At 49.1% G+C, this 22,425-nt stretch overlaps 1 protein-coding gene across 3 annotated transcripts in view; it reads left to right on the top strand.

Annotated features, from left to right (window-relative positions):
* LOC149359118 (cell adhesion molecule Dscam1-like) overlaps positions 1-22,425 on the top strand; it is a 128,697-nt gene that overhangs the window by 56,538 nt on the left and 49,734 nt on the right. For 2 of the 3 annotated variants that reach the window (XM_089571352.1, XM_089571349.1), the window contains exon 2: positions 14,925-15,209. The exons of the other annotated variant lie outside the window; for it this stretch is intronic. In XM_089571352.1, the coding sequence (XP_089427478.1) occupies positions 14,925-15,209 (285 nt within the window). The remainder of the gene's footprint in view (positions 1-14,924; positions 15,210-22,425) is intronic. 3 annotated transcript variants of the gene reach the window in all.

Here is a 22,425-nt window from a genome sequence, read left to right as displayed (position 1 = left end):
TGCGTGGAAGCGGTGCGGAAAACTCCCTTTTCACTTTTTTTTTTCCTTTCATCTGTAGAGGCATCGAAAAACTAGAGTTTTCCTCTTAATTTTTTTTATACCTTATTTCTCCGGGTATATAGCGTCTTTCGTAAACGGTGTAGTCGCTCGCACAAGGAAATTCGACGCGGCGATGAGAACGCGTCAGGTGCAAGCGAGCGACACAGTCCGGTGCACGCAGTTAGAGTTTCATCACCGGGAAACTTGCCTAGTCTGAAATCGACCCGTCGGCTGCGCGACGTTCTGTACGCGTCGGCTCCTTCGGGGAAAACTAATTAACTCCGCGCGGGCGCATTCAATTTTATTACGAAGGTACAGGCGAGCGAAGTCCGGTAACAAAACGTGCCAAGCTTAGTAAACTAGCCTAACGCGATCGTTAAATTAGCTTCGACCGGATACTCGCTGCTCGTTTCGTGTCCGCGTTTATTTTCACTAAGTCTGCGCCGGGTTTTCTGATGAAATACCGGCGCGTCGTTATTCACTGGGCCAGCCTTGTTGTTGATGTTCGGCGGAGAGACATTCGAAGAGCGTGTGTTTTGAGCACTTAAATGCCCACTTGTTTTCAGAAGGATACTGCGTAACTTACTTAACCTAGTCCTGAATAGCGCATGTATCTTGGCGCTGCAGCATACTGTGTTGGAAAATTTCCAGCGCACACGGGACAGGGACGAAGAAGAGAACACCACAAGTGCTGTGGTGTTTTCTTCTTCGTCCCTGACCCGTGTGCGCTGGAAATTTTTCCCACATGCTGTACCAACTCGCTCGAATGTCAGTCTTACTGCAGCATACTGGGCAGGCTAATTATTTTCTTTTCCAGATTTCTGTTTGCCCTATAATGAAAAGTGTTCTTATAAGACTCAGCTACTAATTGGCAAGGAAATGTGGCTGTGAGAAAAAGTTTTGTTTGTTTTGGTCTTGCTCACTTCTTGGTGCCACATTTATCGTCGTCACCACACTATCAGGCGAGCACCCAGCATCGACAGCGCAACCTATTTCCCATGCTCCAACAATGCTGAGCATGGACAGACCCATTGCCGCGTGCGTTATCGCCCTGCACAAATCTGCGCAGCGACCGTGTTCCTGAGCTATATCTCGTACAACGTCGAGCCACAGAAACAGAGAAAGTCGACGCAGGACAATCAGTTCGGGTAGCACTCGGCCCTCCCGCTGCGGCTAAGCGATTTCGGGTCCCTGGGAGAGGAGGAAAGAGCAGGTGATCGCGACGGCGATTCCCCACAGCGAGCGCGCGTGGTGCCGTACCCGGAGACGGCGCGACTCGACTTCTCGGCGGGTCGACGTCGTCTCCCGTCGCGCATTAAAGTGGGCGCCGGCGGCGGCCTTGGCGGACGCAGCCGACCGGAGTCGCCGAGCACACCAGAGCAAGGGTGCAAGCAAGCAGAGCGCGAAGACGAGTAGCAACCACCCCCCACTTCCCTCCGTTTCTTTCGTGTGTGCGCGCCTGCGAGTGCCACCGTGCGACCAACCAACCAGACGTCTGGCGTTTGTCTTGGATCTCTTCTTTTCATTCTTCGATGCCCGCGGTTTTGTTTGCTGATGGCGTTTTCCCTTTCTGTGCATGATCAGTCTCGTGCACGCGCGACTGCGTGGCCCCAGCCTGCTCCTTGTCCGCTTCATATTAATGGCTGCGGAGACTTCAAGGTCCCTTCCTGAACAAAGTGCCGCTGGCTGTCTCGGACGCGTTCGCTGCTTTTCCTGCTGGCTTCGGGGCTCAAGGGTGCTTGACTGCGGAGCGACTGCAACGGCGCCGAATACGCAATGGGGGCCGTGGAGACGCTGCAACCGATGTCTGCAGCGGCGTCTATCGGCACAGTTCATATTCAACCAGGAAATATTTAGAGGCCGTAGTGAATCGCGTAGTAGCCATTTCGCGACGTTACTTTCTAGGTTGTTTCAAGTCTTAGGTTTGCCGGTATATCTTCTCGGTATATGGGAGAACGTCAGATGCTCTGTTTTTCTTAGTCCACTTAAAGTAATGCAGTCCATCTCCTCTCAGCTAGCTGCGCACGATGTACTTAGGCGTGTCGTCTGTGCCAAGCAGACGTAAACGCTTCTGTAGAGTGAGAGACGTTATTTAATATATATAGCCACGGGGCCGTAACAACACTTCAATCCCCAAAGCTGAGACTCCACATTTGATCTGCCGCTTCCTATCTGCAGTCAACCCAAGCCCGGACTTTCTTTCAGGACAGAAACGTCATGAGTGTTCGAGCTGTGCATTTTTGGGAGGCTTACGACATATTCTCCTAGTGCGTCCTTATTTTCTCTCACCAGCGTGAGGCACTGATGCACAGCCTGAGGAGATAGAGTGTATCTCTGGATAGCGTCGCCCACGTGCTGTTTCCTCCGATTCAGCGGTCGAACCAAGAGGCACGGTAGCAAAGCTACACGTCCGGTATTCGTAGAGGACACTGCTCTTCTTAAAGTGGCGTATTTTTTATCTCTTTGTCTGGTGCAGTGGTAGAAGTTATACTTTACCTAGACTATGCGAGACAGGTGGAGCAATCGCTGTCAGTGTCAGCTAAGGTCATTACCGTCTGTCCTTGACTTCACCACCACCAACAAACTTCCAATCCAGTCAGGAAGTTTTTCTGCAACATTTTTCGCCACTCTTTGTCGAAGACTTCGGAGGAAACGGTATTAATATGTCCTGAAGTTATTCCAACTACTTACCGATCGAGATTACGACGCTTTAAGAAACAGCCGATATGCACAAAGGGGAATTAAACATATAGGAGGGGTGGTCAACGCTCGCATGGCGTTGCGAACAACTGGGGCGTTACGTTATTATATGGTCCCTTCAAGCCGCGCTCTTATGCACAAGGCTTTTTTTCCCGTGCGTATTAACTGTAAAAAGCGTGCCAAAGGAGGCGGAGAATACGCTTAACAAAGCGCGGAGAGATGTGCGTACGCTTCTGAGAAAAATACAAAGCCCGACGAGAGACAGAAACGGGTCTTGAGGCCGCCGCAAACAGTCGCACGCGTCTCCGCTCGGGCGGAACCGCGTCTCGGACTGTCCCGGAGTGCGTGTACAGAGACGGAGTAATTCCAAGCAACGACGGCGAGCTCAGACCGCAGATGAAAGCGCGCCAGCAGCACACAGCTTATGTCTGAGCGCAAACGCTGCCGCTGCCTTAATTGAAACGGACGACTGCCCGGTCTTAATAACTGCTCCTCCGAGCCGCCTCGTCGGTTGCGTGCGCAGCCGGAGTCAACGTGGCGAACATGTGCGGGCGACATGCATACAAGCGACCATCTCTTTGAGATAAGCGAGAAGACGGACGTCTTTTTTATTTTGCTGGGCGCAGCAATGATTAGCTTATATGCGAGTCTGCGGGGCTCTCTGATGGCGCTGCTTTCGAAAGAACGGAGAGGCTGTGAACTGAGAAACAAAGAAGTGTGGTTAGAGTCTGTTCGGAGGCGGCTTTCTGCTGGATACAGCCTCGTTATTTGCAGCTCCCTGCCTACACCGCTACTCTGCTTGGCAGAACGTACGGTTCCTGAAAATATAAAGTTTTGTTTTGTTCGTCTATCTCGTATTTGCGCTCAGCACCGGATCAGGTTGAAGTGGGTCAGTTTACCATTTTACAGCGAAAGCAGTTATACGGAGCCCACCCTGGGCCTTGGTGTAACTTTGGCCTAGGGAATTTGGCATGTGCCCGGAGAGTGCTCAGGTGGGTGCTCCAGCACCCGCGGAGCAGCACACCCCGGTTGGTGCACCTTCCGGTTCCGGAGGGTTCCCGGAAGTTGCCCCGATGCGCTGCGATCCCCTTGGGGCGCAGTTGCTAACACACACACACACCATGGCTTCTTCGCCAAAGCGGGCGGACCTCGAACCGCTGTCTTGGGCGAGGTTCGTTGAATAAGGAGGCTTTGGTCAAGTTTTTAAATCAGGCCGCAGCATATAGTTTGTCCGATAATTTTTCTTGTGCGTTCAGTACATCTTACTTCCACTGTGTATTGGTGTACAACGCCTACTCAGTTGTATTTCTATGCTCTTCGTTTTGTTGGATTTTTTTTTTTTTTGTTTTATAGTGTCCTATTCAAGTCAGGTCAGGAGGACCCTTCTTGTGTTCTTGAGTAGTATTAAGATAATAAAGAAACTGCGTTCTTCACAGTCCGTTCATATCTATCTGGTCTGATATTTAGTGTAACTTGCAGAAATCAAGTAACTCACGAGCTGCCAAGCCGCTGGCCAGCGTCAAAATACTCACCAAAGCTATCTATAACATTGTCTGATGTTTGGCTGTGAGTGGAGCTTTGATTTTAGACTTTTCTTTTTAATGACGCTCTAACTAAAAATCCCATAATCAACATCATCTACTTTAGCATTGCCATGCAGTTCTATAGCAGCTTCGAGCGTGAGCAGGTCTGCGGTATTTCTTACCCGACGTGCCGTAACAAAACTGAATCCTTGCAAACTAAAGAAAATGTGGCATTGAAGCCGAGAGTGGTAGCGGTGGAAGTTAAAGCCACATTCACTTACTTTGCCTCATTATGCCTGAGATGAATCGCATTATTGTTCATAATGATTTGTCGGCAACAATGTTTCCTAGACTCTGTCGGACAATTTACGACTATACACCACTCCATCAGGTTCGCTGAACAAATCCTGTCAGTTTGCGTTTAACAACTGCAACCTTCGAATAACCCTTATATATTCTGTGTGCGACAATTTATATGGACTTCTCGGCACTTGTGTCGAAACGCGGTTTATCTTCTCAAATAAGGAAATCCGAGGCGTCCTCGCATCCCGAGCTCATCGGCAAGCGGGCGTGTGAGACTCGACGCTGGGGCAAAATCCAATCTCGTTGGGATCATGTTCTTCGAAGATCGGCGCGTTTATGGTGCGGAAAGATGCGAACGGCGTAAAAAATGAAAAAAGAACGAGCGGAAAAAGGGGGGGGGGGGGGGGAGTTTATGCAGCAGAACGATAAAACAAAAAAAGACAAGGTGTCAAGCGATGCTAACAAGACAAGGCACAAAACGGGCACGAGATTGGATCCGCCGCCTGGTTGCTTCGATTTACTGCCGCTGAAAATAGTAAATAAGCATACAGAAGAGCGAGGAACGGCTCGTTACGTGGCGCCCGGGCATCCATAATTCATCGCCAGCGATCGACGCTGGCAAGCCGCGGAAGATTTTCGGAGGATACTGCGTCCGGCGGCGGCTTCGTAAGCGAGTAACGAGGACTGCCAGGAAGTGAAGTCACGTCGGGGGAATTGCAGCGCCAAGACGCACTCCATCGTCTTCGCAGTCTTGTGTCTCCTTTCTTTCGAGTAGCGATCTCTGCGAACACAGCTAGGAACAGAAAAAACGCCTATAGAAGGCCGCGTCGACGCGTCGTTTAGAATTTCAGCTTCATCGAAGAATTTCATCCTCCGTATCGTAAATACGTGCTTTAGACTTCGCGGTCATCTTGAGACCATGTTACTCTCATATTATCCACTTTTTCCTTTTGCAGATTTTATCTTATATTTTTCAGAAGTCATTTGGGAGTCAATGCAGTACGCAGTACATGATAAAGTTTTCGAGAGCGTTACTCTTGCCTGCAGTGCTGACTGGCCATATGAAATACCGGTTACAATGGTAGCCTGCTGCTGAATGAATGCAGCGAGGTTCCAAACGAGGCGGGGCAAGAAACCGCGCGACAAACACGAAAACAAAAAAAAAAAGGAACAGTGAGAAACGCCAGTGACCGGCGCACGCCAAGTCGACAGTCAATGATAAGATGTCGGGCTGAAGTCGGATGCAACTTGAGTCTGCAATCACCATCGCGCAGAATTCCTCCGTGACAAAGTGTAGTCCGCTGTTAAAGCATATTTCTTGTTACTTAAACAAAAAGCTAACCACGAGATGAAATTACAGGGTTAAGAATTTCGATGTCTCTGGCTTGCGTGATACACACACTAAAAAGCGGATTTCGTTTACTGCTGTGATTGGTCAGCGGAGTAATGCAGGACGCCGCGGATCATGTCGCATTGTTACCAAATGTTGACCTTTTTCAAAGTTGTACCCTACTTCAATTGGTCCATTGCTTGAAGAGCCATGAAAATTTGCCCTAAACGACACACAGGACACAGACGACACACAAGAGTGATCCAAGATTGGACGATGCCTTGGCTGTGATTGGCCAGTGCAGGGCGGCCAGCCGGAATCTTTTTCTCGTCAGCCACTCCATCGTTTCTCCGCTCTCCACACACCGCAATGCCTCAGTCGCTGTGGCGTTCGACTGCTGATGCCAAGGTCGCGGAGTAGAATCCCGGCTGCGGCGTCCGCATATCCATGGATGCGTAATTAAAAAAAAAAAAAAAACGCCCATGTGCTGTACGATGTCAGCGCATGTTAAAGAACTGTAGGTGGTCTAGATTAATCCGAAGACCTCCAGTACGGCCTTCCTCATAGTCCGTGTATCACTCCAGGCCTTTAAACTGCACAATCTAGAGTTTACATATTTTTTTCTTCTTCTGTGACCTCTCTCTCGATAACTGACAACATGACGATCAGAAAGAGCTGTTGCGAGCTTTTAACGGATCTTTGCATTCGGCTCTGCCATAGTAGCTTCCACAGCGCTGTCGCAAGATAACAGCGCAAAATACGTAACAAGGAAACACTGAGGGCAGTGCACTGACCCTCAAGTGCAGATTTCATTTCTGGCGTTTTGCTTATCAGTCTCGCTTTTTATGTGCTTCATGGCGCATTTTTCTGAAGGCTCTTTTTTTAATATTGCGCCGATATAAGCTAAACACCCCTTTATAAACTCTTCAGTTCAGAGTCAACCACGTCCTGTGCTCCTCTTCGTTTTATTCTTTTTTTTTTTTTGCGCACTGCAATCACAGCGATGCAATATCGGATCCGCCTTAAAACTGTTTCACATGCAAGCGAAAACGCTAGCGAATCCTGCAGGCCGCGGTGCAAAATCCTGTTCTGAGTCGTCCCGACGGTGAGTGGCGAAGTTCCAACAAACAGGAATTTTTCGACGCGACGCGCCGCTCAATCGCTCAGTCGCTTGCATGTATGAACCGGCCTTTACTCTTGTTCCACAGCTCTGCGCCCGTCTAGGATGAAACTGAGAGAGAATAAATTTCACTGAGCGTTTAATCCCCAGTCCTGGGCTTTTCAGTACTGTGATCCATAACTACAGCGCAAACGACAGGACAGAGATGAAGAAGGGACACCACACAGCGCTGTGTGGTGTCCCTTGTTCATCTCTGTCCTGTCGTTTGCGCTGTAGTTATGGATAATCGAAAACACCAACTCGCCCTACAAATGCTTTTGTCGAACGTCAGTGCTGTGGCCGTCTACCAGGTCTGGCCCAGTACGTTACGGCCGTGCTGGACAAGAACAGTACCTGGGCACCTGCAACGAAATCGCATATTACTGACACTTCGGAGAGCCTGTGTAGGATGTGTTCGTTCGTTTCTTTTCGGGCGTTTGTCGTACCTACGTTCGTCATTGTTCACTCTGCCTCTGCATTTGGCGCTTCTTTAGAATTCGTGCCTTTCCTGCTCTTCACCTCCCGCGGTGCGTTCGTTACCCCGGCGTTCGTTCGCGCAGCGCTCTTTCGTGGCGTACTCCGTTGCCGCTTTGAGCGGGGGACTCGTCCCACTGCGCTCGTTAGCGGACGTCGGCGGTGCGTGACAGTGCGGCGCGGCCTGCTCGGCACGCTGCACCGGCGTCGCGTCCGTCACCGCTGCGCACACAGGGCTCGCGCTTTTTTAGCCCTGACAGGAGAACCACGCGGGGCCAACGTCGGGGCGCCGGTGTTGACACTGAAAGCGGAGACCTTGCGGCCGTTCCTCGTGTCGACAGCGCCGTGTCGTCGACGGCGTCAGACTTTCGTGTTCAACAAGCGCCCGAAAGAGCGATGGCGGCGGCTTCGCGGTTCCCGCTCGAACTGACGTTTTCTTCTACTTTTGCAAGAGGAAGAACTGCCGGAAGGAATTAAGAGCTGAGGGGCAAGAACCGGTTTTTGCCTGTTTCTTGATGGTGACCGCTTTCACGCATTCGTCGATGACTGGATGGTAACTCCGAATACTGGGGTAGGGTTAGGAACAGCGCCCCTAGCGACTCCTTTCGCGCCGCCTCTAAGCAAGCGAGCATGCTATAGCTGAAAGCTTTTTTACATGAGAAAGAGTAAGAAAATGGCGCCAAAGCTACGGTAGGCAGAAAACACGAACTCCTATGCTAGCTTCTGTTTATCCCCGGCGGACGGCCGAAGAGGGAACGGCGAAGAGAAGTGAACGATACGGGGCTTAACCTCTTTTCTATACGGTATGAGCAGGTGTACACGAATGCGTCCGCCGGCATGTATACATTTCGCCAGCACCATTGCAACCATTCAAGGGAAGCACGACTCTTCAGGTCAGACCTCGACGCCCCGACATCCGACATTGCGCACTTCGGCTGGCGTGCCGGTATCCATGCCAGGGTCATGCACGAGTACGCTGTATACCTCCCGTAGGCTATGCAGGGCCGATGAGGCGCGTCGGTAATACTGTCGCACAGCACGGTGTTTAGGTCATGTTGGGAGCCAGTTGTGCCGCATAGTAATAATTAAAACCGTACAAAAATGCCTGAACAAATCAGTGGTGTCTATTGAAGCTGAGCACGGTTGAGACGCCACCTGGTTATTAGAAACACAAGTCTGGAAAAGCTGCCAGTACAGAGAGCACCAAAGAGGGCGGGGGGAAGCAGGTTGGTTAATAAAGAAAATGGTATCGGTTTAGGACTCGGCACTTGAGTAAACGGAGCAGCGGATATGAAGGAGAGGGAGTAAAGAGAGCAGAGGTAAGTAAGAGCATGGTTAGAAGGTAAGGACTTTGAGTGCGGCAATGTCGCAGCCAGCAGTCACAGAGCGCACCAATTACACCATAACTACCGCGAGACTAATCTGAAGCACAGACCGAACCAGTGCCGACGTAATTTCAGTAAGGCGATCTTGCCTGCATTTTAGCGTCATGAGCATCGCGACCAGCGGCTACAGAAACAAAATTGTCTGAAAAAAGAAAAGGTAAGGTGAACGAAAAAGGAATGCGCACGTGTGCGTTCAGCTTTGCCCGATAACGAACACATCAAGTGAAGAGAGTGGGTATTCCAGAAGTCCTCTGTCAGATTCTTGCATTGCGCCACGCCGACGAGTTTAATTTCCTGCATACCGCCAGTGGTGCACCGATCGTATACCGGCCCGCTTATGCTTATGAGGAGCAATTCGCGCTCGCTCTAGCTGAGAGCGGCGCTAGCCCACCAAACCCAGCCGTGACGCAAGGATTGCTCCGCTGCGTGTGTGCGTATATATATAAAAACCGTGGTCCACCGGGGCCGCCGCAGCAGCCGTCCGCGCAGCCCTGTATTATTGATCAAGACGAAGAAGGAAATCCCGCCGGAAACGGTCCGACCACCTCCGCTCTCGCGCTGGTCTCGCAGACCGGCGGCCGGCGGCCGCAAAGAGCGCCCGCTCTTATTATAACCGATCCGCGGAGCAAGCCCCGGCTTCACGGGTCCCGGCCGAGGCTTCGCTGCTCCTGCAGCCGCCGTTGCTGCTTGCGATGTTGCTGGCGGGAAGCGGAATTTCCAGGGTATCACTGTAGCTGCGTGACGATCCGGCACCGCCTTTCGCAACGCGTGTAAAAAGAAACGCCTTCGTGGTATCGCGCTCGGGCCACGGCGGAAAAGAGGTTTTTGGCGAGGATATATAATATGTATGCCTTGCCGCGTGCGGGAAGGTGGTGCAAATCGAGTTTATGCCGTTTTCCAAATGGGACTGAGCGTGCGCTGTTCACTTTTTTTTCTTTTCATGTCGAGTTTTGCCTGGTGGAGCGCTGGAATTGCGGCAAATGCGCTTTGAGTTAGGCATATGCGTGATGGGACAAAATGTTTCATGATCTCTTGTGTCTGTTTCCCCGGAAAAAAGATGTGGCGTGTCTGTGAAACATGAGGCTTGTCGTAACACCCAGAGTAGATAGTAATTCCGGTTGCGTCAATCGTTCTAATTCTTTCGGATAGCCTTGCACCAACGGGCGTGTGTAAAGTATATATTTTAGCCTTAAAAACAATTACGGTCATTGCGCTTCTCCCATATAAAATCTCGTTTTCGTTGGAAGGGGGGCGGAGGCAACGGTGGCTTCGAAGCCTCTCGTCTTTAAACCCACCCATACAGTGGTACGAGCATACGCATCCTTTCTCGCATTTTGATTATTAAAAGAGCCGGAATTCCTGTACGCTTCGAGTCACGGCGACATTTCGCCGGATCACGCGTCCAGAGGTGGAAGTTTTCTCTCCAGTCCTTCGTCTTTCGAGTACCATTGAGTGTTGCTCATTACGTCCTATTGCGATTAATTCTATTGGAGCGGTTTTTTCTCATTCAGTCACTGAATTATCAGCCCGGCGCGCGCTTTAGTAGCTTACCGTGGACAGCAGTGACAACAACTACAACATAATAATAATAATAATAATAATAATAATAATAATAAGAAGAAGCAGAAGAGGAGGAGGAGGAAGACACGCCGGTGGATCCAGGCAGGATCAAAACGACAAAGGAACGCATTAGAGTGGTTCCAGCGCGGCATCGAAACTAGGGCACCATGGCAGCCTGCATCTGCCATCTTCGCGGCTGTTCATCTTCGCGTGCGCATAGATGCGTGGCATTATAGCTACGCTGCCGGGAGGATGGAGTCCCAGTGGCGGATCTCGTAGACTCGCACCTAACGCGTAAATAACAGCTCACTGGCGGGGAAGGCAGACCGCGAAAAAAAAAAAGGGTTGCGAGGCTCGATCACTCCCCCTTAAGTGCACAGCGACATGGTCCGACAGCTCTCGGCGCAACCTTTTATGGGGCCATTAATGGGGGCCAGGTTAGCGCGTGTCCGATCACGTCCCTGTCGGTGCGGCGTGACCGGGTGAAGTAAACAGCGAATGCCAGGTAAAAATGCCCGGTGACAGGGGAAGACCACAGGCAGCCGTAAACAAAGAGTTTACTGGCCTCTCTGCTGTCCTCGGAAACAGCCGCACATCGCCCCCCTTCCCCGCAACGCTGGCCGTCTGTGCCGGTTCCTTTGAACGTCGCGGTACAGAAAAGTATGCCCTCTGCACCGTTTGTAGGTATTGAATGAAGAATACAGAGGGGCGCGGCAATAAGAGAAACTGAGAAATTTGTACTGGGATTTCTGCAGCATTAAACAATCCAAAGGTAACTTTGAGTAGAATTTGTGCTGAGTTCTTTACTGAAAATTCCCTGGTAAGCTAATCATCGGTGGAAGAAATGACACTGCTTGTGCAGGGAAAGAAATGAAAAAGAGCAGAAAAAGGAATTGGTGGGAAAGATTAACAGGACTGGAGTACTGAGCTGGCATGTGTATGGAAATGAGGGACTCGTTATGGCATACATGTACAGTCTTTGTCAAAAGTAATCGGGCTGCATCGTTTGCTTCTCATTCGTATAGTAGAGCCCTTACTAAAGATCAAAAAGTTCTTTGAAAGTGAGGACAGGGAATCTCCTTACCATACAAAGAGTTAGAACTTCAGAGTTGGCATAATAGCTCTAATATACGACTGAGAATCAAACCGTGCCGCCTGGTTACTTTTGGCAAAGACTGTAAATGTGAAAAGAAGACAACAGTCGCTGAAACCAAGGAAAGCATAGAATAATTTATCTGTTTTTAATTTGTGGTGTTCATCAATGAGTAATTAATTTTTTTATTATTTAACGGCTCAGAGACAATTAAGTAGAAGAAAGTATGTTTTTTTGCTCCACACTCAAGGGACAGGGGATGTCGGGACGGAAAGATGGAGAAGAGACAGAGCAAAGCGCCGGCCATGTATACGATTACAGGTGATGGTCTTGAAAGCCGAAAAACGCTCGTTGTCCTGTGCCCTTTTGCAGCTTTTGAACAGTTTGCCTTCCGGTCGAGACAAAATAATTTTCAAATTTTCGGCCCGGTGTTAGAGCCATAATTGCGATAAGGGAGTAATTACTCATTGACGTCCACCCAAGCGCAGCCATACGGCTAAAAAGGAAAGTTAAGGAAAAATTCGGCCTGGTTCGGGGTTCGAACCCGGGACCACTGCTTCACCGGAGCAGTCGCTCTAACAATTGAACTAACCGGGACGGCAAGCTTATGGAAGGGCGAGAGCGAATTGATCAATAACTCGAAGTGGGAACAGTGTTGACCAAATGTTTAGGGGAATCCCCCAAGGTGGAGTAGATTTGTAATAAGGGAGTAATTACTCATTGAAGTCCACCCAAGCGCAGCCATACGGCTACAAAAAAAAGCTATGCAGCTTTCTCAGAAACTTCGCAGTTAAAGAAAAATTCGTCCTGGTCCGGGGTTCGAACCCGGGACCACCGCTGAGTGATTTTTGTATTCGCTCCGCATTTAATTTAAATTATAACCATAACGATGAAACCTGCATCTGAATCTACCGCACAAAACAGCTAAACATGTAAACGTAGTTTCATAGGAACGGCCCGTTTCTTCTTGAGTTACCATAATAAAGCGAGGCGCAAGTTACACGGTCGGCCGACTGCGACGCAAAGAGAACGCACTCCCCTGAAAAATAATTTAGGGCCGCTGTTTCGAAAGACTGCACGCGGCAGCAGCCGGTACGCTATCGGGGATACAGCTTTCTGGGAAATGCGAAATCGTCGTGCCTGCCCTGCGGTGTGGCTCTTCAGAGGCGCGCAGCCATCCACGAAACACCCGCCGGTCCGCTATGCGGGCGTCGGCGCAGCGCCGACTGAAACAAAAATGCGTTGTTCCCTTTCTGCGGCCGTTCCTTGGTTTCCATAGAAACGGGCTTCGAGCCGAAGATTAGACGCCGCCGGGGCTCAGATACCACCGGCTCGCTCCACAATGGCCCTGCCCAACCCAGAGAGAGTGCGAGAGAAAGACGAGGATTTCATTTCAAAAATAGAATACATTTTCGCGGCTCGTAAAATCGATATTAGGGCGAAGCCTGTGTGTGTGCGTGCGCGTGGCTTGTGGCGACTTTAATGTTACTCGCAGTGCGACGCTATTTTTGGAGCGATCCAGTCTGTTCGCTCGCTGAGGTCCTTCTTATGCTCTTTTTTTTTTTTTTACATCCCTTTCCTCCTTAGAAAGGGTGCCTGCTGTCGCGCGCAAAATTACGTTGTTTATACTCGAGAAGCACAAACAGAACCTGAAAAAAGTTTGAAACACACAAGCGAGGCTGGCAATTCATTTTCTGCGCACTCGCATGAAAGCGTGCATCTCTCACCGTGGGTGACAGCCAAATAGTAAATGCATAGATGCAGCGATATGCGACGAAATAAGTATGATTACGGGAATAAGCAGTGAGGGAAGGCGCATTTTCATTCCTTCCCAAGGCTTAGGCAATAAATCTGAGAGGGATGGCGAGATATTATTCACCGGCGGTTTGTGCGCTGAAATGACTTACCGGGGCCATATTTTATGAGTTATAATGCGCCTTTTCTCATCAATTTTTCACCCGTTCTCCATTGGCCGGGAGCGTTTGCCTTCAATACCGGATCTGGCGAATGACATCTGTTAGTTATCAGTCCTGACGTCACAGTCAGTAAATACTAATTGTAGAAGGTCAAACGATGGATAGAAAAAGAATCGTTACAAAATACGTCCCTATGTTTGATGGACAATATGCTACAAATTTTGTCGCGGGCGGTCAAAAAACGACAGATGTGGCTGGGCACAAATCATCATCGTCATCATCAGGTTGATTACGCCCACTGCAGGGCAAAGGGTCCTCCCATGTCTCTCCAATTAACCCTGTAAGTTGCGGCCACCGTAAACAACTAATCTCCACAACTTCTGTGATGACTAATCTTCGTGTCCGGTGTGATTCATGCCTCAGGCTTTTACATTATTTTGGATGGGGCTAGGTTCGTCGACCTTCGTAGCCTGTGGCTTTTAGCGCCTCGGTAATTCGTCGCAGTGTTCATAGGCGATATGGCCTCGAATTTAAGCTATATGCTGGGGTTCACAAATTGCCCCACAGACTCACTACACTACACTACACTACACTACACTACACTACACTACACTACACTACACTACACTACACTACACTGCACTGCAAGTGTGTTCATCTGTGGGAGCAATGTATTCGTGTGCTGAAAATGTCCGAAATACGCCTGTTAGCAGTAGTACATATTTGCCTGAAAGTAAGCCCTACAGCTATCGCTCTCACTTCTTGGCTACGTGGGAGAGGGAAAAGTGTTTAGCGTTACCTCTGTCAACATTTCACGGTCATTGAAGTGGGGCCACAGCGATCACGCAATACTTTTCTTGACCTCTCTTGGGGTGGCGTTCGCTCCGTCCATTAAGGAACACTGAGGACAGATACAGTATTCTTGTGTCAATAGTTTAGCGCGTCCTGATCGCAAAGAGACCGCTCTCACCGAAAACGGAGCTTTTATAAGCTAGAGAGTGCCAGAAAAAAGAAATGCAGATGGCGCCACCACTGGCCGATTTGGCAAGTAAAATGTGTGCGTCAACACCGACGTTTATTTCGCGGATCCCGGAGGCTACAGTACACCGCCATTCACTTCAAAACGGTGGCAACCCGTCCATTCCGGTGCTGACATCACGAGTATGAGTCGACTGTTGGGAAGATTTATATATGCGATTTGGTCGGTGATAAATGCGTATTTTGCTGCCGGACAAACGTCAACGAAGGGAGCAAGATCCAGAGAAGATCCAATTTTCACTGAGAACAGTAACTAGATGAAGCTGTCGTCAGACGTCGTTTAAATCGGTCCCTGTCACCGCTTGCATATTCAGCGAGAGATAACTTTATGCGTTGTGCCTTTGTGCGTTTCGTATTCTACCTGTCGCCCTGACCTTTCTGTTCTCTTCTCCCGGTGGGTGCAGGTGAGCCCAAGGTGCAGCCGTTCCACTTCCCCAAGACGGTGCTGCGGGGCGAGAAGGTCCGCGTCGTGTGCTCGGCCGCGTCCGGCGCCACGCCGCTCAGCTTCCAGTGGCTGCGCGACGGGCTGCGGCTCGCCGACGGCGCTCACCACGTCAGCATCAAGACCTTCGAGGACTTCTCGGTGCTCGAGGTGTCCAACATCGGGGTGGCCCACAACGGCAACTACACCTGCGCCCTCAAGAACCTCCAGGGGAGCGACTCCTACTCCAGCCAGCTGCTCGTACAAGGTGGGCATTCGCACGCTGCCGTACTGTAGCGACGCATGTACAGTCGTGATCACTCTAACGTGCAACAGGTGTGGTGTGGAGATGCGCTGTGTCAGAGCGCTCACGACTGTTGCGGACGGGTATGGTGTATATGTGTTTTTTTTTTAAATCAAATCAAGTTTATTTCGTATTTACAGTACATGGTTATGGGGTATGTACATCAGGAGGCCCAAAAGTCGAGACTGCAAATAGGGCCTCCTATGGCTACATGAACAGAATACATAAACCGGCGCATGCACAACAATCCGAGGTAAAAAAAAAGAAAAGAAAAAAGGAAGGCAAAAAGACACAAAAAGGAAAGAATTGTACAGCAAATGAATGTTACATAGTGACTGCAAACACAAAAACGTTATTAAACATCTAAGGATTCAAGCAAGTGGTGTTTTAACATTGTTTTGAATTTGTGCAATGACATTGGGGATTGGGCGAATAGAAATAAATTAAATGCGTTTACTATTGCATTACTCTGGCATGTCTTGCAACACTGATACTTTTGGCTACCATTATTACTTTAGTACCGATTGTTCTGTCGTTAAGCGCGATACGCAAACGGTCACCACCGTCGTGTTGCAACACCTGTGGAACGTGACTGCAGCGCTTGTCCACTTTTCTGGGGAGAGTCATGAGTGACAGGAATTGTCATTTAATCGTGCTATGTGGCTCTTGCCGGTCTCCTGGTCCTCTAGAGGCTACAAGCACACTAATAATTTCAGTCCTTGCACGGCCTAAACAGGTTACACCGCTTACAGATGTCGAATTTTGAATGCTTCTCCGCAATCGGCATGAAGGACGAGGGCGCAAATTTTGTCCCCTATTCTTCTTTGCTATACCTAAAAGACATGAAAAGGCGCTGCTATGATCGTCATCCCCTCTTCTTTATCGAGACTCCTGTGCACGCCTATTCAGCGATATTTACTTTTATCTTGACTTGCGACAGTGAAAAGAAAGCACAGTTCGTCTAAAAAATAATCGGGACACGGAAGTGGCCTCCGAAACGCTCGCCTCGAACCAAAACAATCGGTAACAAGTGCTCGCGGCTCGAGGTTAGCACGAACCACGCATGAAGTTAGCACAAAATTCACCAGAATAAACGCAACTACAGCCTCCGCAGCGGGCCGGCGCCTCTCTCGCTGGCTACTTTAAGGTATCTTTTCGCTCTGTGTAGGATTCCTGGCATATTATTGCGGAAGGTTTTGCGAATTGTGTCCTTCAATACTTCGCATGTTCAGTGGTGCGCTCAGGAGGGCCTGTGCAGCCGGGGCTCAGCGTCTCTCACACAGGCCGGTGCCACGCCCATCCCGCGAGGAAAATGGAAGGAAGGAAAGACGCGGGGAAGGGGGGGTGCCCAGAGTCTCCGAGCACCGGGTCTGGCGCGCTCTGTACTTGGCGCCTGACGATCGATGCCGCAGCCACCACAGCGCGCGCACACACGCACACCACCAGCCTTATTCTGCGTGGCTGGAGCTCCCCCGCTGAGAGAGAGCGCTCTAAGGCAGCAGCACCCGCGCACGCCGCCAAAAGCGCGCTCGGCCTCTTTATCTCGCGGCAGTGACGGCTGCAAGCGGCCGTAGCGCGAGGCTCGAGCTCCGAGTGACGGAAGAGAAAAGGACAGGCTGCGTGCAGGAGGCAGCTGTGTGGCCCGGGCCCTCGAAGGGAGAGGAGGGGGGGGGGGGGGTAGGAACCACTGTGAGCGCTTCGACTCCATTTGGCAAAGGCTGCCCCCGCCCCCTGTGCTGCCAATCGAGCAGTGCGTGCTGCGTCCCGTGCTTTAGCGAACCCAAGCAGCGCACCATCCTGGACACCTTCAAACTGAGAATGCGAAATAATAAAGCGATTTGAAGACACTAAATGCGCCCGCGTAGTAAGCAGCCCCGCTGCCTTTATTCTGATCCCTCAGAATGATAAATTGGCATTTCAATTGCGGCACCTTGCCTTAAGTAGTGATCTGTTTCTTAAGCTTTCTTCAGTTTCGAGGCCGATCTCTGTCAATAGTGAGAGCCAACTTTCTCCTGCCTTCGATCGTGCATCCTTAGTGCTTCATGCAACTCGCTTGTGATTTGAAGGCGTCCTTAAAATCTTAACCGGCGTGTTACAAATATGAGTGAAATGCTAGTTAGGATGTAATAAAATCTGGTCCTTGTGGAATTCTAGTGGAGTGTAGTGCTGGCATTGGAAAAGAAGGTTGTATAAGGTTTCTAATGTTAAACAGAATGCGCCGATATCTACAATTTAGCGTACAAATAGCTAATCGCATCGGCGTTGCTACAGCTAAGAACACTGATGTTCCTCCAACTTATACTAAATATCAAAATGCTATTGCTAGAAATATTAAAATACTGCTCCACGTTTGAATAATATACATAAACGAGAAGTATCACGTATTCGTGCAGTACACTGCTTGGATTTCCATGAGTAATACTCGCGAGCTAGGCAGAAAGTGCGAGGCATAATGAAGAAAGAGCATATTCAAGCCAGAAGGGACTTAGGGGGGCATATAATTTAGTCCTTCTGGGAACTAACGGCGTTGCCATAACAATTACTCCTTAAAATATCAACCATTGCTCCCTTAGAAACTAACCGCAAGGGAACGGACGAGCCGTCATTGAGGTCGAAATAAAGTCGGCTATTTCCATCTCACCTGTTTGAGCTTAGAGTACAGTTAGCAGCTCACGACGTAATCTCTAGGAGCCTGTTCAGTAAATTTACGTATTTAGGCGCTGTGTGAATAATCGGGTAATTTGTGGGGACCCAACTTTGTACTACAGATCTCGTCTACATTTATTTCCCAGAATAATTGCTCGCTTTTATGCACTGTGGTTTCCGCAAAAAAGCCTGACGGCTATTTTGTCCCATTGCTTGAGTGGACACAATAATGAAGCATTTTAAACACTTTTCATCAAACATTAAGCTACAGCAGCTATGAAATTTAGGGTTTTGCGTGACGCTGCCGCTGATCTCTTGGGGATCACCATTAGCGGGCGTCGCTGCAATTAAGTGTCAGCGTCTTAACTGCATTGCTCTGTCGCTAGTACGGTAGTTAAGAACATTTACGTCCTCTCTGATTCGGAACAAAATATTTCTTTCTATTTTACATAAAATAATAGCTACATAAACAGAAACGACGACAAGCTCTCCTCACCATGCTGGAGAACTGGGCGAAAATTCGACGTGGCGCTCGTAAATCTTACAGAGGGCGTTAAATTCGCGAAAATACGATATACGCGCCGGGCAGAAAGCGCCCAGCATTCCGCCTGCGTTCGCTTCCCTTTTGTCCCCAGAGCTGTGGATGCATCGCGGCATGCGAGAACAGGGGAGAAGAAAGCCGACACGAAGTGGGCAACGGAACGGGTTCCCTTCCTCCCCATATTCTCCCCAGGCGCCTAGATTTTTTTTTTATTTTGTCCATTTTTCTCCCTTTGTTAACGGCGTGACGTGGAACGGTGCTGGCCGCAGCTTCGCTACTGGGCGGAGACAAAAGACGCTCTCCTTCGTATTGTCCGGTTGAACACGTGCGATTTAAAGCAATGCGTGAAAATTTTCATTGCTTCATAGCAGCACTACGCTAGTTCGAATGAAGTGTATGCTGTAAAAGTGAGAGAGATATGTTAATTAGGCGCATGCGCTATTTGTTTTCGTGCCACCGGCTGCCGGATCAGCTGCACGGTATAAGCATGCGCTGTTGTCTCGTAATGTACTGTCTTTGTCAAAAGTAACCATACTCCATAGTTTGCTTCCCATTCGTATAACAGAGCCCTCCCTAAAGATCAAAAAGTTATTTGAATGTGAGAACAGGGGTTCTTCTTACCATGCAGAGATTTAGAGCTTGAGGGCTAGCATAATAGCTTTAATATACGTCTGAGAAGAAAAAAACGTGCAGCCTGGTTACTTTTGACAAAGACTGTACATTTCAAGCTGAGTAAAATAAGTATGCACGCTCTGGTGCATGTGTTGTGGGATGCGCTCTGCCATATGATCATTTTTTTTTTATATAGCACATGATTTCATTGCCGCATCGCAAACCACACCGAACTCTCCGTCAATTCAGCGATGCGCCATATGTCTACGGACTCTAAAGTAGCCGTAGATGACAGGTGAATGGTTTGAAAAAAACTTAGAAGTTAGGCTCCTTTTGAATTTTTGCTGCAGGTTCGCTACAGTTCGATCATTTTTGGCTCTGCGATCATATTCACTCAACTGTCTGTATTTAGTTGTACGTGGTATCGCTTTGTGATTAGCCGACACCTATAGTCGCCGTCTTTTCAAGTTATTCTGACTGACGAGTGTCAGCAAAAATACGAGCAATAGTCGCAAAAGTATAATGAATCCTGCTCCGTATCCACTGCTGTCTTGTTAGTGTAGACAGACATCAGTAAAATGTGCTCCAGCATTTGAAGTCAGCTTGTATAGATTATTTGACACGCTCCACAACAGCCAGGCTGTCTTACACTGAGAACAAAATAGAGTTCCCGTGAGTTGATAGATTACCGCGTTGTGATGAAAAAAACTGTTTTCTCTGAAAAAAGAGCTTTTATAAGCAATATATGAGTCGTGAAAAAAAATGACGAAATTGTCGCCACCAGCGGCAGTTCTAGGAAGCAAAGTGCGGATTTTTTTTTTTTTTTTCTGCGTGGATCCTCGAGGCTAGGCTGTACTGCCATTCGCTTCCGAATGGTCACGGACTCCTTCTCGTTCTTTACGTCACGAGTTTGTAGTGGGAAAAGAAATTTTTCATTTTTAATTCATTCCTTGCCGCAATACATGCGTCTTTTGTAAAAGAAAACACCCATAAAAAGCGCAACAATCCATTTTTGCTGAGAATAAAAACTGGATGTCGTTGGCCTCAGTGTCCCTTTAACGGGCTCTGAAAGGGGCTCTCAATAAATTTGTGGGTTGCTTGGGATGTTATGGGACCCCTCTTCACGAATATCCTGCAGCAAGAATTTTTGACGCGCTTTGTAAAAGCTGAGTTATCTGTAGCCAAATTTGAATATCAGCGTCTTCGCGCTTTCCCCCCTCATTTAGTCACTTTTCGCACGCTCAAAGGTCGGCGCTGCTCCGCTGGCTACCGACTTGCGCAGGAATCTCCTGACTCACCGGAGCGACGCGCCTGTCTGGCCGCGGCCATGGCAGCTGCATGACGTCTGAACGAATATGACCAATAGCCATCTCGTAACTGACATACACAGACACATGACACGATGGAGAGCGAGAGTTTGAAACAGTCACCGGAAAGGGCTCGCCAGCTTTTGCGCGCGGTTGTGGATTCTCCGCTGCGTGTAGAAGTGTATTGTTTAGCTGAGATGTTCATGACAGCACAATGCAGTGATTGAGTGACTCTATGTACTCTCCTCAGAAGGTATTTCAGTGACTATTTAAGAAGCGACGGGTCATAGAAATGATTCATATATATACCGCATTGATAACGAAGTCTATAGAAACTAATAACACAGGTAACGACAGCTCGTTAGCTACGCAAAATGAAAATCGGGCGTCGAGGCCGTGAAGCTAAAACTTTAGTTTGCGGGAAACTAAAACTATGGGCCCTTACAATCTCTATTAGTATGGAAAAGCAATTCCTTCCCGCGGCCATTTTCCAGCTTAGCATACACAACCTCATCGCGCACTGCAGAACAGTTCCGCTTCTGCACGGAGCGCAGATGTAGTTGTCGGCGAAATCGGCACGCGCTCAAAGCCTCGCCAGAACACGGCCTCGGGGTTCTCGTTCCCAACATTGCTGGAAGAAAGAGCGAGCCTCGGAAATGAGTTCAGCTAGACTGGCCGCGAACGCACACCTTCATGTGGTCGCCCGCTTCCAGTTCGTATCTTTCACTTTTGCTTTTAGGCTGTCTACCACATCTTCGCAGTTTCCAAACTGGAGCTGCAGTCTCTCCTCTTGCTTGCTTCGAAATTCTTACCCGAGACGGGTGGTATAACGAGAAAGACGGAAAGTAACGAAAAAGACGGAAGTGTGGGCGAACGTTTCGTTCCTTTCGCGACGCCTAATTACCTCGCAGCTGCTCTCTGCTGCCTGAACCATTAAACTTCAGCACCGGCACGGTCGCCAAGTGCTCTCATTTATATTTGTAGTTTATTTTATTTCACACGCCTGGGGCTATGAACGCGGTACTCCGCGCCTGTTCATACTTTCCAGCTTAAAAGTGAAAGCAACGTCCCGAGTGCAACGTATGGTGAGACCGACATCATTAAAACAAAGTTTTAATATATCTCCTGGATTGTGGTACCCAGAGACTCACGATATATACGTCGTAGCTGTCTGGTGCAAGGAAGTGCTTCCTTTTACGGAAGAGTAAGCTCACCCTCGAGCCGAGAGAAATTGATAACGCTTTTACGCAGCAAGAGATAGGCATGCTGTTTTAAGCAGAGTGTTGTAGACGGCGCGACGGGGCTGGCGCCGGCGAAAAGTATGTGTTTTATTGCTTTACTTCCTTTCTCTTCTTCTTATCTTCGTTTCTTCTATTTTTGCGCTTTGAATACAGCGTGCCAAGAGCTAGGTCAGCAGCCGCGTCTCTCTACGCTTGCTGCCACTGACGACTGTGCGTCCCAGCTTGTCCCAAGTGACCTCACATCAAGCACGAAACGCTTATATTTTCTGCTCATGTCTTCCAGTGCTTCAGTCTCACTCGCTTTTAAATTGTGCTCACTATTCCTCGTGAATAACAACAGGACACGGGAGAGTTTCTTAAACTGTGTCCTGACGGAAGGGAGGAAGTAGATCGCATTACATAGGCAGATAGGACTTCGGATGCGGAGGAAAACGTGTCCACGCTGGCAGTAAAAGGTTTTATCGGAGGTAAATTAGAAGGAAACGTGATCGAACTAATAGCGCTTTAACAGTTAATAGCCCTTTTAACAGTCAAGCTGGGAAGTCACCTTTTGTAGCAGCTTTTGGGGCTTTTGTCCCAGTTTATCTATTACGCAAGGGCTCCTGCATTTTGCTTCCATGCAAATGCCACCACTGCAGTAGCCTTGGGAGTGAATGCATTCATGCACTTATACGACAGGGTCAAAAACCGCAGGTCAAGCGGCTAGCGCGGTCTCTGCTGCCAAGATCATATGTGAAAAGTCGGCGGATGAGCGGTCAAGTAGGCACCTCCCTTCCTTCCGAGTTCCTGTCGCCATGTTGGAAAGCCGAACCCCGAGGAACTCTCAGCAGCCG

This window comes from Amblyomma mixtum, chromosome 2, assembly GCF_055824585.1.
Source record: "Amblyomma mixtum isolate Tamu chromosome 2, ASM5582458v1, whole genome shotgun sequence".
Classification (NCBI taxonomy): Eukaryota; Metazoa; Arthropoda; class Arachnida; order Ixodida; family Ixodidae; genus Amblyomma; species Amblyomma mixtum.
This window is presented reverse-complemented; position numbering and strand designations above follow the sequence as displayed.